At 38.9% G+C, this 21,787-nt stretch overlaps 1 protein-coding gene across 1 annotated transcript in view; it reads right to left on the bottom strand.

Annotated features, from left to right (window-relative positions):
* Window positions 1–21,787, bottom strand: part of NEDD4 (NEDD4 E3 ubiquitin protein ligase) — an 89,148-nt gene that overhangs the window by 20,081 nt on the left and 47,280 nt on the right. The window contains exons 5-15 of the mRNA XM_052646346.1: window positions 20,690–20,856; window positions 18,346–18,463; window positions 18,092–18,259; window positions 13,428–13,493; window positions 10,261–10,380; window positions 8,841–9,044; window positions 7,315–7,395; window positions 7,034–7,088; window positions 6,874–6,932; window positions 5,766–5,831; window positions 118–347 (exon numbers count right to left, since the gene is read on the bottom strand). Of these exons, the coding sequence (XP_052502306.1) occupies window positions 118–347; window positions 5,766–5,831; window positions 6,874–6,932; window positions 7,034–7,088; window positions 7,315–7,395; window positions 8,841–9,044; window positions 10,261–10,380; window positions 13,428–13,493; window positions 18,092–18,259; window positions 18,346–18,463; window positions 20,690–20,856 (1,334 nt within the window). The remainder of the gene's footprint in view (window positions 1–117; window positions 348–5,765; window positions 5,832–6,873; window positions 6,933–7,033; window positions 7,089–7,314; window positions 7,396–8,840; window positions 9,045–10,260; window positions 10,381–13,427; window positions 13,494–18,091; window positions 18,260–18,345; window positions 18,464–20,689; window positions 20,857–21,787) is intronic.

Raw genomic sequence — 21,787 nt, 5'->3', positions numbered from 1 at the left:
TACCCTCTCCCCTTTTCTGGCACATTGTGACTTACATTTCCCTCCCATCACATTATTCTGTTATTTTCAAAACAGTGATTTTTTTTTTTTCTGTACAGTCATTGTAAAGGTACTTACGTAGCAGAATATTCAAACAACCCATAATAAGGGTTAAACATTTCCTTTGAAATCAGAAAGAACCATTCTCTGGCAACTCCTCCATAATCTAGTCCCTTTTCACCATCAAACTCAATCCACAGTCTAGCCTTGAGGAAGTCTGCTCTCTTGACCCCCATAATCCTCCTGTAAGAGTCCTCAAGAACAGTTGCACGGCGAAGTTTCATTTCAAATTTGTTTGGAATGTCATTCTGAAAATCCAGAAAAGACAGACTGTTTAAATCAATTCAACACACATTTCTGTCATGAACGTTATAAAATTCACTGTATTCTATTCCTGCGCCCAAGATCCTTTTTCAGGGATAACAGGCCTAGGTATATTGTCTTGTATTCCCTCAACAGTATTAAAGAACTCATGCATTTTCTCTAGTCACGTAATAACAAAGACTTCTCATTTTCACTGAAGAAGCAGCTATTGATGGTGACAGTAACACTCATATGAAGGCATTTCATGAGCAGTCATTTCCACCTTAAGATCCAAGAAAAATATTCTGTGACTGACACTCAGTCAAGTCACTGCCTGCTATCAATACTTGTTTGCCTGTCAGCTTAGGGTTCTCCCCTGCCCTCCATATTTCCTCTCTGGAGCCTGTCTACTTCACTCATTAACAGGTGCTAACTTTTACAGACTGTGCCAACACTGTTCCCAGAATTTTAATGGGTTAACTCATTTACTCCTCATAACAACACTATAAAGAGCCTACTATTATTGTCTTCATTTTATGGATGAAGAAACTAAAGATACAAGTTAAGAAAGTCTTAGCTTCTGAGCCTCTGTTCTTTTTTTTTTTTTCCTCTGTTCTTAATGAATGAGCTACATTGCCTCATTTATCTTTTGTACATAATTTGCTTATATGACAAATGTAGATAACTATGCTTTTAGGCAGACCTTACTGTAAATTATATAGAAATATATCTGAATATTTTATTTTTGAGTACTCTGTGTGCAGTGTTCCAGTGGAAACCATGAAAAGAAAACATGCCATCAACATTCTGTAGAATCAAGAAAAGGAAAGAGGATTAACTCTAAATCAATTTCACTCACAAAATACTTAGGAAAAGTGGGAAAGCCCTTAGAAACATAATGATATAAGCAGGTTATATAAGCAATATAAGTATAACATAAGTTTTGTGGAGAATTAAACCCATGTGCCACAACTACTGAGGCTGAGGGCTGCAAGTGAAGTATGGTATACTTCCTCCCTGTGTGAGCAGCAGAGGAAGTAAACCATAAACAATTTCCTCTGCTGCTTGTGCAATTTAAAAAACTGGTAAGACTGGACAAAAGCAATTTTATGATTTTAGACAGTGGGCAAGCCACTAGTGCAGGTAAGTGACTCAACAAGCACTTACTCAAGGCCCACTCTGGGCCAGGTCCATGCTATAGGTAGGTACTGCAAAGGGGCCAGAGATGGGAGGAAAAGGGAATGAAAACATGGCATAAAATGTGGTCACTTCTTCACAGGGAGTTTACAATGTGGTGTGTGTGTGAGAAACAAATGTAAATGTTACTAATTCTGAGATTTAAAAGTGTAGAAACATTGCTAACAACAGAAACAGAAGCAAAGTTTTGTAGGCAAAAACAAAAAACAAAAAAATGAGCTATTAATTACAAGTGAGACAACCAAGGAGGCTTTGAGAGAAAGTCCTGTCTGGGGCGGGAAGGGAGAGAAGGGCTGAGGAACAGCAAGCAGGGAGAAGGGTCCCAGCCATCTGAGAGCTGGATGGCACAGAAGGGGGAGGGGAAGAAGAGAGGGACTCGAGCAGAAGGAGTTGCAGAAGCACTCTGAGGCCACAGGGTAGAACAGTGTAGACAGTGTGAAGGCTGCCTAGGAAGAGCTGCTGAGCAGGAAGTCACAGGATCAGACTGCTAGCTACATCCTCAGAGGCTGACACCATCAGATCTAAAAGGTATTTCAATGGAGCTTTCCCAATGGCTCAGCGGGTAAAGACTCTGCCTGCAATGCAGGAGACACAGGACCTTGGGGTTCGATCCCTGGGTTGGGAAGATCCCCTGGAGGAGGAAATGGCAACCAACTCCAGTATTCTTGCCTGGAAAATCCCATGGACAGAGGAGCCTGGAAGGCTACAGTCCATGGGTTCTCAAAGAGTTGGAAATGACTAAGCAACCAAGCACACATGAGGGGAGACAAAAGACACACCGGTCAGTGAAAGACCCCTGAAACAGCCTGAGTGACAGAAAATGAATGGGCCCTCTGAGTGAGCGACAGCAACAGAAGGGAGGCCACAGGAGCAGTTTCCACATCTGAGCTGAGTGGTGGATCATGCATGGATTCTGGAGTCAGGTGACCCTGTGTTCAAGTCCTGGCTTCAGCTTGCACATCTTTTCTAAGACTTAATTACCTCATCTATAAAATAGGGACGATAAAAGTATTTACCCTTAGGGAGCTGTTTCAGGAATAACTGGGACAACGCATTGCATGTGCTGACACAGTGCCTGGCACACAGTGATCTCAATAATGATTAGCCACCCTTAATCCAAACTAATGACATGTTAAGGATGAGGTGGAGGGAAACGATAAAGGCACCTCAAGGCTCTGGAGCACTGCTTCACACATTTTTATCTCCTCCTTGATGTTCTGCTCTTTTGCTGTGATGTGATGTGTCCAGACAGGTGTCTTATTTCTTAAATCCTGCTTGGGACGTTTTGTTAAAACTGAGGATTCAGATTCTCGGCCTCTTCCTCGGGCTCTTCTTCTGGAACAGCTTCATGTCTCTTATCTTTTCTTTCATAATTTCACCTTCTTATATACCTTTCTTGCATTCTGGGTAATTTCTTCTCTTAATCCCCAATCTGGTATGTCATGTGAGTTAGGAGGATGGACTCTGGCATTGCACCACTTGGTTTGTATCTGGCTTTGCTGCTAATAACCATGGAACTGGATCACACTGCCTAGTTTTTCTGGGCCTCAGCTTCCTCAACTCTAAGATGTGATAATAATAGTCCTTCATTATAGTAGTAATGGATAATAATAGTCCCTCCATTATAGAGTTATTACAGAGATTACACAAGGATCATACATGTAACTTAAGGAAAATGCCTAGTATGTGGTCAGAACTCAATAAAAATTACTACTTTCATTATGGTTTTGTGTTCTGTGACCTACTGCTTAGAGAATATCAACCATTAGACACTGTAACGTGTTTATAAGTGTTCAGACTGGCAAACAGAGAAGCTAACACTTCTATTCCACCAGTGTCTTGTCATTAAGAGTGAAGATATTTACCATATAAATAATTCAAAACAGACTTAGAATGCCAAAGAATGTTAAGAAGTAGAAAACAAATTTCCAGAGCAATTTTAAAACAAGGTTATTATTGAAGATGCGTTTAAAACACTGAAGATATTTTAAGATTTTATTAAGGCATATTTGCACTAAATAAGTACGGTAGTTCATTTTTGTCCTGTTTTGGATGAGAAAAATTTGTGGCAGCAGAAACTATCTTGAATCTTTGGAAAACCAGGCTTCCAGCTTGGAAGGCAAGGAAGTGTAACCCAACGTAGCCACCTAGTGGCAGTACTCCTAAACTGCAGGCAAGGGGAGAAGCCTGAGCAAATCAGAAAGGTGTTAAAAAACGGTCATCCCTCTCTCAGATACAGAGAACAGGGCTTCCTTGGGGGCTCAGTAATAAAGATTCCACCTGCCAATGGAGGAGACATGGGTTTGATCCCTGGTTCTGGAAGATCCCACATGCCACGGGCAACTGATCCTGTGCGCGGCAACTACTGAACGTGTGCTCTAGAGCCCAGGAACCGCAACTGCTGAGACCATGTGCCCTAAGAGCCCCAGTGCCACCACAAGAGAGGCCACCAAAATGAGAAGCCCTAGCACTGCCGTGAAGAGAAAGAAGCCCCTGCTCGCCACAACCAGAGCAAAGCCCCTGCAACAAAGACCCAGCGCAGCCAAAGAGAGAGAGAGAGAGAGAGAGAGAGAACAACTAGTGGTTATGGGCAGGGGGAGGGGCAATACAGAGGTGGGGGAAAAAGGGGTTATTATGGAATTATATAAAACCATGTGTATATTGTCACCCTGCTTATTTAACTTCTATGCAGAGTACATCATGAGAAACGCTGGGCTGGAAGAAGCACAAGCTGGAATCAAGACTGCTGGGAGAAATATCAATAACCTCAGATATGCAGATGACACCACCCTTATGGCAGAAAGTGAAGAGGAACTCAAAAGCCTCTTGATGAAAGTGAAAGAGGAGAGTGAAAAAGTTGGCTGAAAGCTCAACATTCAGAAAACAAAGATCATGGCATCCGGTCCCATCACTTCATGGGAAATAGATGGGGAAACAGTGAAAACAGTGTCAGACTTTATTTTGGGGGGCTCCAAAATCACTGCAGATGGTGACTGCAGCCATGAAATTAAAAGACGCTTACTCCTTGGAAGAAAAGTTATGACCAACCTAGATAGCATATTCAAAGACAGAGACATTACTTTGCCGACTAAGGTCCGTCTAGTCAAGGCTATGGTTTTTCCCTTGGTCATGTATGGATGTGAGAGTTGGACTGTGAAGAAGGCTGAGCGCCAAAGAATTGATGCTTTTGAACTGTGGTGTTGGAGAAGACTCTTCAGAGTCCCTTAGACTGCAGGGAGATCCAACCAGTCATTCTGAAGGAGATCAGCCCTGGGATTTCTTTGGAAGGACTGATGCTGAGGCTGAAACTCCAATACTTTGGCCACCTCATGAGAAGCGTTGACCCACTGGAAAACACTTTGATGCTGGGAGGGATTGTGGGCAGGAGAAGGGGACGACAGAGGATGAGATGGCTGGATGGCATCACTGACTCGATGGATGTGAATCTGAGTGAACTCCGGGAGTTGGTGATGGACAGGGAGGCCTGGCGTGCTGCGATACATGGAGTCGCAAAGAGTCGGACACGACTGAGTGACTGAAGTGAAGTGATGTGTATGAAACCTCTGAAAACTGTAAAGCATTATGGAACTTAAAGGCTCTTTCAATTTTAAAAAAGCAATTACTTAAAAAAACTGTCATAACCAATAGAAATGAAATAGATGGGCAGATTTAGTTCCAAACACACTGAATTTGTGGTGATGGAAAAAGTGTTGTGAATATATCTGATAAGCAAAAGGAGATAAACAACAAGAGGACTGCTCCAATTACAGCTGTACATTCAAATTATGCAGAGATATATTATAATGAAGTTGTAAAGAATGAATGACTAACAATGGAAAACAAGAGTCCAAGCAGAAGCAGAATCCAGAGAGTCCTCCTATACAAGCAAAGTCTAGGCCACAGGATAATCTCCTGAGTTACTCCTGCTCAGTTTCTACAAAACCCAAACCCCACAAACCCAGGGGGAACTCAAGTTAGAGCTCTTCAAAAGCAAATTTTTAAAACTATTTTCTCTATTGCAAGGTATATTGAAAAATACAGACATAAAATAACTAGATTCTAATCATATATTACAGCTACTCAAAAAATAAGCATCCTTTCCCTAAAAGAAGCTATCCAAAATTGTTCATATATAATAAATTCTCTATTACTTTTTCAAATGTACTTCCCATGCTTTCAGCCCATATGACAAACATTCCTAAGAACTCATTATAAGTATCACTAACCTGCTTCTTCAACTTTCTTCGGAAGAACTCATACTTTCTTTTGTAATCCCTGGAGTAGGGCACGGCCTTGAGTTAAAAATTTTGGAAAAATAAAGAAGGTTTAAGTTGTTTTATTCTGGAACAATTTAAAAAACTCCCCTCTGGGTATTTTATGAACATAAGTTAAAGGCATTAAAAGAGAATATTTGGAAAGAAAAGTTTAATTCAAAGAAAAAGAAATATAAAACTTAAAAAATTTTAATTTCTCTGTTTAAGATAAAATTGTATCCAGCAATTCTTATGGCTGTAATTTTCATCATGCAGTATTCTTGAAATGCAATAGGCCAGAAACAGAAATGTCTTCCAAGTAAAGAAATATTAGAAATGAAAATTTCCATTTCTAAAGAGACTTTCAAAGTGATTTCTCCATTAAAGGAACAATTTGAAAAATGTACTTTTTCCTTGAACTCTGAGGAGTTGCCTTTTTTATCCATTACTTTAAAAGACTAAACATGGAGTCACAAGAGTAATCTAAAAGAATTGTATCTTCAATTTTACTTATTTTTGTGAATTAGAAAACAATTATAACCTGAAAAAGAAGCTATATAAAAGAGGAAAATTATTTTCCTATCATTAATCTGATTCAAGAGTAGTATAAACATTCATACATAGTAATACTTGTACTTTAAATATGAATGTCTTATATACCAGTATTTACAATGATTTCAACCAAAAAGTTCAAGACATGACCCTGATTTGACAAGGCACTGTCGGCTTTCTCATCAGATACACTCTTGGTTCCTATCTGCTTTGCTGAGGATTCCAGCATTCTTTTTTCAGATTATTTCAAGTACTAGTCTGAGCACAGCAGCCTCACTGAGTTAGCTTCACTGAGTTAACTTTCTTGCTCACTGGCATCCCAAGGTGGTTGTGTAGAGTAAAGGTAACTACTTTAAATGCCGTTTTCAAATAACTGAGACCGAGTGTATGGGTGGTGGGGAGAGGAGAGATTTGCAAATGTGCTTTCCTCTCAACACCTTTATTTAGAGCTATACCCTTCATCATCTGTCCTTGAAGACACAACTAAGAGGACAACACCATCAGAGGATGCTGATACAAAGAGACTTACTGGTCCAGTTATTGCTACATGCTGCAAACGAGGGTCTTCCCATTGTGTTTTTTTACTATCTGAAGAGAGAGAGAAAAAAAGAGGTTCTTTATTCTCATGCAAAAGATTCGATATTACAAAATATAATGTAATGGGAAAAAAAAAATCACACTGTACATACTGTGATTTATGTAAAAGATTCTTCCATCAGTGTGAGTTCTTTCTTCCCATCCTGGCTATAATGAAGAACATATTTCATTTATATTAGGAACAGGTTTTCAGTGTATGGGCAGAAAAATGGTTTTGGTTATATGGTTGATTTAATTTGTATATTCCATTCTTGGTAGAAGACATCAACACTTCAACAATAATATTAATTATAGTTGTGAAAGAACTATTTCATTCCGAAATATAAACGTTTGAGACAGTCAAGTTAGATGGGTAACAGTTCTACAAACTTACAGGTAAAGGCCCCAGGTCACTGGAAGAATCAAGTGATGTCTTTCCTCTCAGATGAGCTGGAATTTTCAGTCTTGGATCTTCCTTTTTTGGTAGAGTAAATAAAGAAAACAATATATACACACAAACTTTAAAATCATGAAAGTCAATCTGTTACTATGTTTTCTAATATCAATGGATTCACTTTCATTTGCTTACTCAATGAAATAATAGGTTCTCATCTAAAATCTCTCCTTCATAGGCTACAATATTCAGTTCTAAGGGACCCTGGCAACCCAGTGGTTAAGACTCCACGCTTCCACCGCAGGGGGCATGGGTTCGATTCCTGACTGGGAAACTAAAATTCTACATACCTTGCGGCAGGTCAAAAAAATTTTTTTTCTTTTTTAATTAAAAAAAATTCAATTAGATCTTGAGAAGGATCCATATTAACTTACTTGCTCTTTCACAAAAACCATTTAGAGTATTTGCCCACTCTTTAAGGATTATGTCACTACACAGGGCTCTTCTCTAAATAAAAACTGGTGTAAGAGTGGACATAAAGCTGCAGCATGTGTTATTTCTGAGGCCTTGAACATGCTTTTTGGTACCCAGACAGATGCTAAGCTGTTAATTTATTATATATTAATTTATTAATTTTAAGAGATAAGAAGGTAAGCTCAAAAAGGTTATTAAAGCCAACTCAAATTATTGAAAGAAAGAACAAAATTTAATTTATTTGGATTTATTTAAATATTATCATTTCAATATTGTTTTATTAAGTAATGTATTATATAATTTTAATTTAGGCATATTGGTAACTTTTAAATAATTTATTAATCAAAATCTCTGCATTTACTGATAATTTTCAGTAGTTTTTCTATTAGTGGTGAACCAACTACTCAACAACTTTAAGCCTTATCTTAAAATAAAAATACTTATTCTACCTAGCTCATAAGGCTTTCTGAATATTATGAGGTATGGATTCTAAAGTACTTTGGAACTAGAGGCCTCATATAAAGGGAAAGATTATGACTAAATATCTTCCTGGGCATTTATGGCTAGGGAGCTAAAAACTGCAAACACAAGAAACACAAGACTTCCCTGGTAGTTAGGACTCCATACCTTCACTGAAGAGTGGAATGGGTTCAATCTCTGCTTGGGGAGCTAAGATCCCACAAGCCATGTGGCATGGCCAAAAAACAAAACAAAAGCCCACTGCAAACAGGAAGTAAATGTATAGCCTTAACAATCCCCCCGATATTAAAAAATAGGTATAAATATACTGAATATAAATAATACTCTTAAGAATTCAACATATTTTTAAATAAGGACTAGGAATGGATTGGGTAGCCAGCCATTCCCTTCTCCAGGAGATCTTCCGGACCCAGGGATCAAACCCGGGTCTCTACCGCACTCCAAGCAGGTTCTTTACCATCCAAACCACCAGGGAAGCCCGTATTAACGTATACTTATAAAGATTATCAAGAACTACACGTAAGTGATTATTACTGTTATTACAAATTTAAACTGGAAGCCACTGAAGTTACCCAGGTGGTGGTTTTGGTGTTGTGGTCAATGAAGAAAGGCCTCCCGTTTGGTGCGTGCCGGACCTCCCAGCCTTTGGGGAGGAATCCTTGCTCCATTTCAGATGGCTGGGTCACCTGTTGTGCTGCGTCACTCGCGGGGGCCTGTGGCTGAGGGCCTGCAGAAGAACCCTGGCTTGACGGCAGCTGACTGGTCTCCACTGTGGCCTAGCACATTAATTCAATTATGTAGTAATGTTTACAGAGAATATACAAATAGCTGTGGTTAAAAAGGTAACTGAATCTGCAAACAGCGCACACACTTATAAACAGGCCTAAAGACTGGAGGCTCATTTCTCCAATAAAGTGCTTTGTCAAAGTCTGTTTTTAAAACAATTTAAAATTTCTCAGCTAATTCTCGAGCAGTAAGATGCGGTTAACAGTCTGTTAACCCTAGTTGCAGGGAAGCCGCACTGACAACTAGAGAAGGTTGTTTTTTGCTCACCCCAAAGACTCACATAGAGTGGGAATTTCCCACACAAAAAATGGGTTCAAATGGTGGTAGACAAGATAAATGGCAAACAGCCACTACAGAAATGGATAACTGAAATGTAATATATTCTTGTGATAAAATAAAAGGCAGCTAAAAAAAAAAACCCACTAGATCTATATATAAACCAACATGATAGGATTTTAAAACAATAGTGAGCAAAAAATATTTATAATTACATAATATCTTTGTTAAATTTGACACATGGACATAAATAATATTTTGCATTGTTTAGCTCTCTACTAAGTACATAAAATAGGCAGGAAGAATTCCCAACAAGCTCACAGTGGTATTTCCCTCTGGGTAGCAGGGTCAAGTGCTTGATTAAAAGATAAAATCTTTTCCTCTGTATTGTATTTTAAAAAACAAAAAATCTAGAACCAAATACGGTGAGCTGTTACTGGTGGTAAATTAAGTGTTTTAAGAAAATGGATACTTACTATATTATTCTCTGTACTTTTCAGTTTTAAAAAATTTCTCAAGAGAAATTGTGACATTTTGCTAAATGCTTACTTACAAAGAAATATTATTAATACAAAAGGCAAACTGTTGCCAAGGACGCAGTGTCATTATGACAAAGTTCTTTGATAGATGCTAATCACCAAGATTATTTTTAGCAAAATAATGATCTTAACCATTCACATTACAAAATTACCCAGTAAACCAGATCATTTACTTTGTCCTCCTAGTCCCAAATGGACTTATTTTACCTAATAACCAGTAATGACTCACATCTATTAGAGATCTGCAGGAAATGACAGAGAGCACCAATATCAGAAAATAATTAGAAGTATCCAGCATCTACTACTAAGTGGTATATTATAACAGCGCCCATAGAAATATGATGGTTTAAGTTACCTAAGAAAACACCATAATGAACAGACTGCAGGGTACCTGTACAGTGGGCTTTATCCAGGTAGTAGTTCTGCAATTGTGATCCACATAGTATGATCTTCCTCTTTCATCTTGTTTTTCTTCCCAACCTGGTGGTAATCCAGATGAAGTAGGCAAAAGCTACAGTGAAGAATAACAGAATTAAATATTAATAAGAAAGAATCCTTCTTATTTATTGTATTTTATCATTACTATTTTTACAAATATTTATTTATTTGGCTGTGTTGGGCCTTAGCTGTATCACACAGGATCTTGGTTGCTGCATGCAGGATCTTTTAGCTGCAGCATGTGGGCTCCAGTTGCCTAATCAGGACTGAACCCAGTTCCCCTGCATTGCAAGCATGGAATCTTAGCCACTGGACCATCAAGAAAGCTCCCAGAAAGAATCATTTTTAAAGGACCATATCTCCTTTTTCACTGATAACCCTCTTTAAAACGAATCATGTTTTAAACCATACTTAAAAGTGCACAGCATTTCACTTAAAAAAAAAAACCAACAGAGCAGACAATAATGATGAGTGTGATAACAACACGCGAGTGGTAACAACCACTTACTGCTCTCACACAGACCATGCCATTTCACCGCCACACAAATCTTGATAAGATAATTAAGATTACTGGCCCATTTTACTTACGAGAAAACTGTAGTTTTAGAAAATGGAAGTAATTTCCTAACAGATAACATTGCTATTATGGAGCTGAGATTTGAACACAGGTAGTCAAACCATAGAAATTATCACCCATATGTGCCAAGTCAAAAGTTACCCCTACTTTCTTTCTGTGAAGGCTGGGGAAGTGCTGATTACTGTAGTTTATTGCTAATGAACAAAAGAGGTCTAGTTTTCCAGGTTTACTGAAAACAGTCCAGGTCTGACCTTCCTTTTGTCTTTTGAGCTAGATTAGACTCTTCAACGTTTGGCCTGGTTCCCTAATGTGTCTTAATATAAAAACTATGACCACTAGTCTGTTCACTAGATACACTGTTCTGTAGATACACAGAGGTAGATGTACGTTGCTGAGAGCTGTAATGAGCTCTGAGTCTATAAAATAATGGAATTCAAAGTTGCCCGGTGTTACAAATGTCTAACAGCTAGTGAGTAGATAAATGGGATGGTGTAGACACATCTACAGTGATGGACTATCATGAGCTCCTGAAACATGTAGCAACACGGATAAATCTCAAAAACATTGTAGTAAGTGAAAGAGGCCAGATGCATAAGATGGCATACTGTATGATTCCACTTAAACGAAATTCCTAGAAAAGGCAAAACTAGCAACAGAAAGCAGACGAGTAGTCACCTGGGGCTAAGAGTAGATATTAGGATTAAGAACACTTTTTGTGGTGATGGAAGTATTCTCAAATTGACCGTGGTAGTGTCTGCACAACTGTATAAATTTACTAAAACTCATTTGTGTACTTAAAAATGGATGGATGTTATGGTATGTAAATTATACCTTAAGAAAGCTTTGTGAAAGGAAAGAAATCTCTAATCAATGTATTAAGAAGGAAAAGGCATGGAAACAGGTTTTCCAGTACATAAAATGTAAATCATCTCTAGATTCTGTAGCTCATTTGGTACACTTAAAAGTGTTTCTTGGATGAGTGCCTGTCAGTGAATCAGAAATTCACCAGTTTCACTGCATAGAGGACAATGCGAAATGCAGTGGGAGAGATGCCTAGGGATCTCAGTTTAAGTGGCTCCAGGTGAGTGGACAGAGGATGACATATCATGGCATTATGGGATGGCATCATCAACTCAACAGACATGAGTCTGAGCAAACTCTGGAGATGGTGAAGGACAGGGAAGTCTGACATGCTGCAGTCCATGGGGTTGCAAAGAGTTGGACGCGACTGAGCAACTGAACAACAAGGTGAGTGGAGACGGCTAGACACGGGGCACTAAGTGAGAGGAAGGCTAGGGAGGGCAGTCTTCCTGTGACATCCACCTTCGTGTTGAAGGTTGATACAGACTGGGCCAAATGCACAGGTGGGTGCCCCTACCTCCTTCCTCCGCACAGTGCCCATGTTCCTCTCTGGGTGCAGGGCCACCTTTTTAGATGGATCAGCCAATTCAAGGCCTTTTGAGCCTGTGAATTCCTTTGCTGGAACCCCCATAAAAGTGAAAAAAAAAACCCACTTTTCAAAATTAACATATAGGCTGCCATTCAAAAATCACAAACTGTTGGTAGAAAAAAAGTGAGGTGGCCGTGCCAAGTGGGGAAGTGGAGCACGCACACACCCAAAAAGGGAGAGAATTCATAGGAACACAATTTGGAAGAAAGAGCCCAGGCAGGAGTGAAGGTGGTGGTGGTGGGGTAGTCCATAGGTGGCTAAGGGATAGAGGAAGCTCAAGGGGCCAGGAGCCTGGACATTTACATTTGGTTTAAAAAATAAGTGGGGACCATATAAGGAAGAGACAAACTCAAAGCAGTGAAAGTCGCTCAGTAGTATCTAACTCTTTGTGACCCCATGGACTGCAGCCCACCAGGCTCCTCTGTCCATGGGATCCTCTAGGCAAGAATACTGGAGTGGGTAGCTGTTCCCTTCTCCAGGGGATCGTCCCAACCCAGGGTTCAAACCCAGGTGAGAGTTGAGTCAGAAAGAGGATGGAGGCTGGGAGACTAAAAATCCTGAAGCTATGAAGTCTAAGCTCTAGTCAAGGTCATGGCTAGAGATGCTACTGAAGAGGCAGTGGATGGTTTGGCAGCCTGGAAAACAAGACTGAGGCTTACAAACTCCATCCTGGCTGCTGAGCCTGCCGACACGTGTGCACACCCGCCCATATGACCAGCTGTTGATGTAGCTTCATGTCTGGGGCCGAAACAGCTACAAGACACATAGGCTGGGCACAGAGCAGAGGCCCCTGGATACCACAGTCCTGATCAGTATGCAATACATCCAGCCTGCACAGCACTTCACCTGCCAAGCCTGAATGCCACCCACAGCCACCGGCACATGGGGACTTGGCTTTCTCACTATGAGAGAGACAGTTCTCTGTGTTTTGTCCTTAAAGGGACTACCTACCCCATTCCCCTCCCCTAACCTCATCCCCCAGAGCCCAGATACTATGCTGGAGCAAACGTTCACATTCAGTGTTCCAAAAAGAAAAAAACGTTGCTGAGTCTTATATTTTTATTGAGACTTGAGGAGAGGGGCTAAAACTTACCACAGGAAGTGTAGGCTGTTCCTCAAAAGTATAGGCTTGCAAGCTGCCTCTTCTGCTGGAATGATTCTTATATATAAAAAAAGAACAATGATAACTTTAGGTCTCTGCTTTGTCTCTGAATGGCGGATAAGGTAGTGGGGTGGGTGTGATGGGGAAGAAAAATGAACACCCACTCCACCCACATGGAGATTCTCTCAGCCTTGCTAAGACCAAACACCTTCCAAATTCCAGCTCACAATTCTCCCCCTGAGTCCTAGACCATCTCTTGGACACCTTTTCTTAAATGTCTAACAAAGAGCGCTTTATTGTGTTCAAAACTGGACTCAGTTTTTCCCTGTCCACACCCATTCAAATCCATTCCCTCTCAGGTATTCCTTGTCTTCAGTGGGCAGCCTAAGAGGCCAGCAGCTGCTGCCCCGATGCAGACAGCAGTCAGTCCCCTGAGTCCTCCCCTCCTGTCCCTTACGGCCAGGTCAGTCACCAGATCCTACTCATTCTATTTCTTTGCAAGCTCTCAAATGCATTTCCCTTGCACTTTAAAAAATTTTTTTCAACTTTTCATCACTTGTCACTTTGACTATTACTGTGGCAATATCCTAACAGATTTGACTGCTGCAAGTCTTTTTTGGTTAAATCTGCTCTCCATACCACGAGTTGCAGCCAGAGAGCGTTCTGCAGCACAGATTTCATCACCATTCTCTCACTCAGAGCCCTTCAACGACTTCTTCTGTCAGTAGGGTAAAATCTACAGTACAGAACACAATGTGAGTGAGCTTCCAGAAGAGCTCCAGTGAGCTTCCAGGGCTGACTCCAGCCCTCTTACCTCACAAGCCACCCTCTGGACATTCAAGATTACTTGTTTCCTAGAAATCCAGTATTTTTTCTTTCCTGTGCTTATTTATGCATGCTGTTGTCACTTTCTGAAATATTTTAGTTTTGTTACTTAATGACATTAACATTTATAATATATGTAGAACTTAATTCAGAGGAGCCACTGTAGGATTGTTTACAAGAACAAAGAACTGTAAACAATCTGAAGACCATCAAAGAAAACTGGAGAAACAGCTTAAAGTTACTTGCACAAGGGAATGATGTTTGATTATTTTGTTGGTAGTGGTTATAAAAAGAGCACCTCTATATTAACTGAAATGGTCCAATGTCTATGATACAGTACATAAAAAAGTTACCAAAAAGTGTGTGCAAGATGATCTCAGGCCAAAAAACTGATATACAAATATGTGTGCATGCATCTTTATGCACACAGAAAATGTTTAAGACTATATATGCCAAACCACTTATACCCTGAGAAAACTATTAACTGAAAAAGATACATGTACCCCACTGCTCACTGCAGCACCACTGACAATGGTAGGATGTGGAAGCAACCTAGATGTCTGACAGATGAATGGATAAAGAAGCTGCGGTACATATATGTAATGAAGTAGTATTCAGCCATAAAAGGAATGCATTTGAGACAGTTCTAATAAGGTGGATGAACCTAGAGCCTACTATACAGAGTGAAGTAAGTCAGAAAGAGAAATACAAATATTGACTATTAACATGTATACATGGAAATCTAGAAAAATGGTACTGATGAACCTATTTGCAAGGCACCACAGAGAAGCACACACAGAGAACAGACTTGTGGACATGAGGAGCAGGGGGAAGGAGAGGGTGGGACAAATGGAGAGAGTGGCATGGAAACATACACTATCATATATCTAACAGACAGCCAGTGGGATTTTGCTGTATGATTCAGGGAGCTCAAACTGGTATTCTGTGACAACTGGGGAGGGGATGAAATGGGAGGTGGGAGAGAATTTCAAGAGGAAGGGGACATATGTATACCTATGACTGATTCATGTTGATATATGGCAGAAATCAACACAATATTGTAAAGCAATTACCCTTCAATTAGAAATAAATAAAAAACAAAAAAAAAGATATGGTGTGTGTGTGTGTGTGTATGTGTGTGTGTCTGTACACACACATGATGAAATATTACTCAACCATAAAAAAGAATGAAATAATGCCATTTGCAGCAACATGGACAGACCTAGAGATTATCAAAGAGAAAAAGACCATGTGATATCGCTTACACATGGAATTTAAAATACAACACAAATGAACTTATTGACAAAACAGAAACAGAGTCATAAACAGAGAACAGACTTGTGGTTGCCAAGGGTGAGGAGAATGGGGGAGGGATGGACAGGGAGTTTGGGATTAGCAGATGCAAACTATTAAACGTAGAATGGATAAACAAGAAGGTGCTACTGTATAGTACAGGTAACTATATCCAATATCCTGTGATAAACCATAATGGAAAAGAATATGAAAAAGAATGTGTGTATATATATAACTGAATCACTGTGCTGTACACCAGAAATTAATACAGCATTGTGAATCAACTATATCTCAATAAAATAAATTTAAAAAACAATATATGCCAAACCATTAATGGCAACTGATGGAGCATATGTCAGAGGTAAGACGGAAAACTTGATTTTTATTTTATACACCTCAGTACCATTTCATTTTTAACCATGACCATACAATACTTTAAAAATAATAGATTAACTTTTTTGAATTAATATGCACATGGTAAGAAATTTGAAAGGTACAAAAGATATATGCTCTGCTCACCCTGTGTCTCTCTTCAGAGCTGAGCAAGGTTACCTAGTTTAGTTTTCAAGAAATATGATACACATATTTATTCCATCATGTAAATAATTTTATAAATGGTAACACATCAAACATACAGCTCAGTACCTCAGTTTTCCACTGAGCAATATTTCTTTGTTCCATAAAACATATGTATTCAAAGACACTTCATTCTTTTCAGTGACTGTATAGTATGCCATTGTATAGATGCCACCTATTACTTTAGTAATTAAAAAAATAAAAATAACAGGAGGAAAGAGAATAGGATGTCACCAGAAAATCAATATAGCTTATTCTTTAAGTCTTTGATCTTTCCCACTCCTCAAACAGAAACACGAAACGACATGAATGGAAGATAGATGGATGGAAGAAAGGAGGGGAAGGGAGCAGGCAGGCCTATCTGCTCTTGGATATTCACATAGGCATTTACATAAAACTGTCTACACTGAAGCATCATGAGAAAGGTGCTAAAACAGAAGTCCAGATAGTAAGTAGTTTTTGTTGACTTTCTTGTCTCTGTTAATTTACTGTGAAAGCAGCCATGGGCAATACTTAAACAGACAGGTGAACTGTATTCTAGAGATATTTTAACCAGCGTATAACCAATATGTAGTCAGCCCTCCATATTTACTAATGGAAGGAAAGTGCAGAATTCCAAAAGGAAATGACCACAATATCCTTGGACACCTCCTTGTCTTCCATCGAAATGTCTCCTTTGATACAGATGGGAGAGTTAGCCTCAAGGGTCCCATCAGGAGAGTGTATGTTGGAATACTGGCTTTTGGACCCCAGAGATAGCAAGTTTATAGTGGCTTCTGGAGTGAGAAGGTCATCTATCTCCTTGTTAATCAAAGTATATCAGCTCTTTTTCACATATGTGTTAGTGACATGTGTGGTATCCCTGAAAAGGAGAAGAGTAACCCCAGCACCCAGGACTTGGCCTGGCACTCATCAGCACAATTCAAGACAAAACCAAGACTACTTTGTAATCATGCCTAAACACAGCAAAACATGAACACTGTCCAAGCCACAAGATACCAAATATCTCCCTATCCTGGCAGATACAAGTGACTGCTGCTTTTGCTAATCATAGCTTTAGCCTTGCTACAGATAAGATTTAAGATACCACATCACAGAATTATCCCTGCTTCCTGATAGCATCCAATATGAGGTCCTGCTTCCTTAAACCCTCCTGAAAATCACCTAACACAAGTTGAAATCCTTTAAGTCTTTCATAACATACTATTACCAAGATGTTCATGGTTTGTATTCCCCTTGCTGAAATGAATAATAAACTCAACTTGTTCAATTACAAGTGTGTTCCTGATAGTCTGTGGCTGAGGGCATTGATTTATGTAATGAATATTTAGACTCCAATGACCATTTGGATTTTCCACAACTCTGCTCCATACTGTTAGTGAGGAAATTTCAAAATGGCCATACTGTAAAGTACAAAAGTCCCTTACACATTATTATGTGCAGTTTAAGATGATATTTTGTCATCACAAGAAAAAAACTGCGAGGTATTATATATTAACTAAACTTACAATTTTGCAGTATATAGATTAAATCATTATGTGGTACACCTTAAACTAACACAATGTATTATGTCAATTATATCCCAACAAAAATGGAGAAAAAAGACAACCTTTTATGTAAAGGTTAGATATTGAATGGAATAATGTATGTTTGTGTGTGTGTGTGTGAGTACTCAGTTGCTATGTCATGTCTGGTTCTTGCAACCCCATGAACTGTAGCCCACCAGGCTCCTCTGTCCATAGGATTTCCCAGGCAAGAATATTCCCAGGTTGCCATTTCCTTCTCCAGGGGATCTTCCTGACCCAGGGATCAAATCCACACTTCCTGCACTGGCAGGTGGATTCCTGACCACTGCACCACTAGGAAAGTCCACATATATTTATATATAAAATACATATATAATACTTATATATAAAAATATAAAATCCTGAAGCACCACCAAAATCTAAGAAGCATCTTACTGAGTTGGATACTGGCTGGCCAGTGGCTGAATTTCCACCAACAGTGAGTCTGGCATTCAATTCTTCTGCAAGATGAGTCTGGACATCCAAGTTATTTGATGGTGGAGATGAAGGGAAGGCTTGATGGCCGTACATGGTGGCTTCATCTTCTCTTATAATTTCCCAGTTCTAAAATGAACAGAAGCTTAAGCTACATACTTGAATCAATTGCTATAACATATGTCTACCAACAAGAATGAGAAAATGATTTCTACCTCAGAAGATTCTCGGTTGTCAACACTTTCTGTTTCCTCAGATATTTGCCTTCTGGTGGTAAATGCACGCTGGGCTTGCAGTTGAATGTTACCATTCTCAGCATCTGTTAGGTTGTCCCTGCATTAGAAATGTAAAAGCCATCACCCGTGCCTGAAGAGAGTTAAATGATAGCTAAAAATTCTAGGTTCATTTAGAAAGTATCCATATTAGATCAGAATTTATAGTTTGGGCCCAAAGGCTACTTCAACACGCTCAAATTAAGTTGTAGGCACAACAGTACCTTCAGAGTACCTTATGGAGTTAAAAGTTTTTGTGAAAATGTGTAACGTGCACAATATTTTCATTCATCACTGTACCTAGGAAAATGTCTCATGTGTATGGGCACTCAAAAATATTTGTTGAATGAATGAACACCTGAGTGTTGCATAAGTAATTTTATTACATTATTATTTCACCATGTTATTACAAGAGTAAAATCTGAAGTAGCACTAGAAAGTTCATAAAACAGAAGCTTTTTAAGAGTTGCATATATATCTTCATGAATTAGAAAGTAACATTTTCCAGAACTGATCTTAAGCCAAAGGTCAACCCTCTAGTTTCCCATGAATGAATGCAGAAGGCAGAAGGAAAGATAGTATAAGGATACTATAATTAAAAACTTATTAGATTATAGATTAAATGGTATCTGTTTTTGATCATATACAGTAATGGGCCTGTCCTGGGAAAGGACAGTAGTAAAGGAGCGTCTGAATTTAGGAAAGGCATGGTAAATCAGACTGCATATCCTTTCCGCAGTCATTCACTAGTTATACTACTCTAGCTAGTCATGTTTAATACAGCCAGACCATAAGATCAAGAATTTTGTGTAAGTATTTAATAACAAGATTACTGTTAATTTATCTAATACCATATAAGCCCAGGATATTCAGAAGACCAATTCTTGCTGTACAGTTGCTGGAGAAAACATAGTGGTCCTAAGGGAATGCCTCATACATTTTTCCCCCTAAATAAATGATTTTTACTGGCTGAAAGCGACCTCAACCACAGTGAAAGAAATGTGATTCTGCTCAAGTTAGGCTTGCCACAATACAGAGATATACAACAAGATGTTTCAGAATTTTATCATGCATTCAGTCTTGTAATCTGTATGCTATTCTACAGGGATCAATGCCTCTGTGACACAAAGCACCTGGATCATCAACTTGCTTTGGAAGTATTTGAGAACAGAAAACATCTACAAAAGTGCTTGGGGATTTCCCTGGTTGTCCAGTGGTTAAGAATTCACCTTCCAATTGTAGGGAACATAGGTTCAATCCTTGGTCAGGGAACTAAGATTCCACAAGCCGTGGGCAACTAAGCCAGTGTGTCACAAATAGAGAGGCCACATGCTGCAACTAGAGAAGCCTGAGCGCCACAACTACTGAGCCCATGTGTTCTATAGCCCTCACGCTGGAAAAAGAGAAGCCTGTGTGTGCAGCAGTGAAGACCCAATGCAGCCAAAATTAAGGGAAAAAAACAACAGTGCTTGAACCATGTGTGTGTGTTCAGCTGCTCAGTGTGTCTGACTCCTTGTGACCCCGTGGACCATAGCCCACCAGGGTCCTCTGTCCATGGTATTTTCCATAGCAAAAATAATGGAGCAGGTTGCCATTTCCTAGTCCAGGGGATCTTCCGGACCCAGGGACTGAACCCACATCTCTTGCATTTCCTTCACTGGCAGGCAGATTCTTTACCACTAATGCCACATGGAAAGCCCCATTTATAAATACCAGTCTGATGATAATAAAACAAAAATATCACTGAGGAGACATAAATCAGAATACCTGAAAGGCCATTCTGTCCTTGATTTGGATACATCAGAAATTACGTACACATTGACCAGACTGGCAAATGGGTGTTTAACAAAAGAACTTATTATTGAGTCCTTTATATTTTATAAATAACTTCTATTTTAAAAACTGCGCTGTAGAAATCAACTTCTCATTATATTTTAGTAACTAAAAAATCTCCAAGATTTTCTAAATCAGTCTAGAATGAAAAATGTTCTTTTTGTGGCTATATAATGATTTAAAACAGAAATAACTGACAATTAATTAAAATTAAAGAAGCAATCAGAAGGGTGATATATGTAATTCAAATACTTTTTAATACTATCAAATCATTTTAAGAAACAAACACCTAAGATAGCACTTTTTATGCCCTGCACCATAAAAAAAAATCCTAGTATTCTTACAGTCTTTGGATTCCCATACTATTATGAATCCATTTGAGTCATGACTTCAAAATGGAAATCAGTGGTCAAAATGTATTCAGATTACAAACACAAAAGTCACCAGCACGTACTGAAGGGTTGGTCTTTTCCACTGTGTTCTTCTAGATTCATGGTTTACATAGTAGGTCCTTCCAAGGATATCCTGTCTCTCTTCCCACCCTGGAGGTAGAGGAGAAGGTTCCTGTTGCTGCTGCAAATGGCAAGCAGCATCTGGTTGGTCCAAAACTACCCAGCCAGGCTGAAAAACAGAATGGTGACAATTAAGTTTATGCTTAATTTTTTTAACCTTATAAATTAATGCCACTAGCACCACCTGGAAAGCCCATAAATTATGCTAGAGGAAATTTTAAGAAATTGAGCATACCCAGTTTCAGAAACTATGCAGACAGAATGAGCACACTGTCAACTCTTAACACCTACCAGGAATATCTGATGATAATGAAGTTTTTTTTTTTTTTTTCAAAATGATAACACTTAGATCTTGCTTGAAAAAATTTAATTTTTTTTGAAAAAATTTAAAACTTGTCTAATAGGAGAAAAAGGACTTGGAAAACTTTAAAATAAACAGCATTGGAAGACACTAAGAAATGGAGAAGCATAGTTCAACCTTACACTATTCTCTAAATTATAAACAGGGTTCGTGTCTTATTGAGCATTGTCTCTCTCAGAGAGAAAGCTCCTTGTTAATGGTGGAAGTAAATAACTCTCTGAAACCTGAAAAAAATTGCTGTATGAAGGTCAAACACGTAGAGGCGTGATAGGGAAGGGCAAATGATTTAGAAATGGTGATTGAAAAGACATTATGATTCTCTGGTCTGACTTCTCTCTTTCTCCTCTGGACCATGGAATGGCATTTTGGTCAAGTCATAAAACAGCCTAAGAAAGAAAGTTTTGTTTTGTTTATATGCTAGGAAGGCACTGGAAATTTCCTCTGAGACTAGCAAGCGGCAAACATACAAAAAACCTTAGCTAGGGTAGTTAGAGTAAGGAACTATTTGAAAAAAGTAGTAAGGGTTAATGACATGATTTTATACAAGAAACCTCAAAACAGAGAAGGCAGTCAGTAAAAGGTTCTGCTAAACACCGATATGGTTAGGAAGTATAAATAAACTAGCAATGAAAACTTCAAAATTCTCCTAAAAGGTACACAAGAGAAGACCTGAGTGAAT

The sequence above is a fragment of the Budorcas taxicolor genome, chromosome 10, assembly GCF_023091745.1.
Source record: "Budorcas taxicolor isolate Tak-1 chromosome 10, Takin1.1, whole genome shotgun sequence".
NCBI classification, from domain to species: domain Eukaryota; kingdom Metazoa; phylum Chordata; class Mammalia; order Artiodactyla; family Bovidae; genus Budorcas; species Budorcas taxicolor.
Note: the sequence above shows the minus strand (reverse complement) of the source record. Positions and strands in the feature narration are given on the sequence as shown.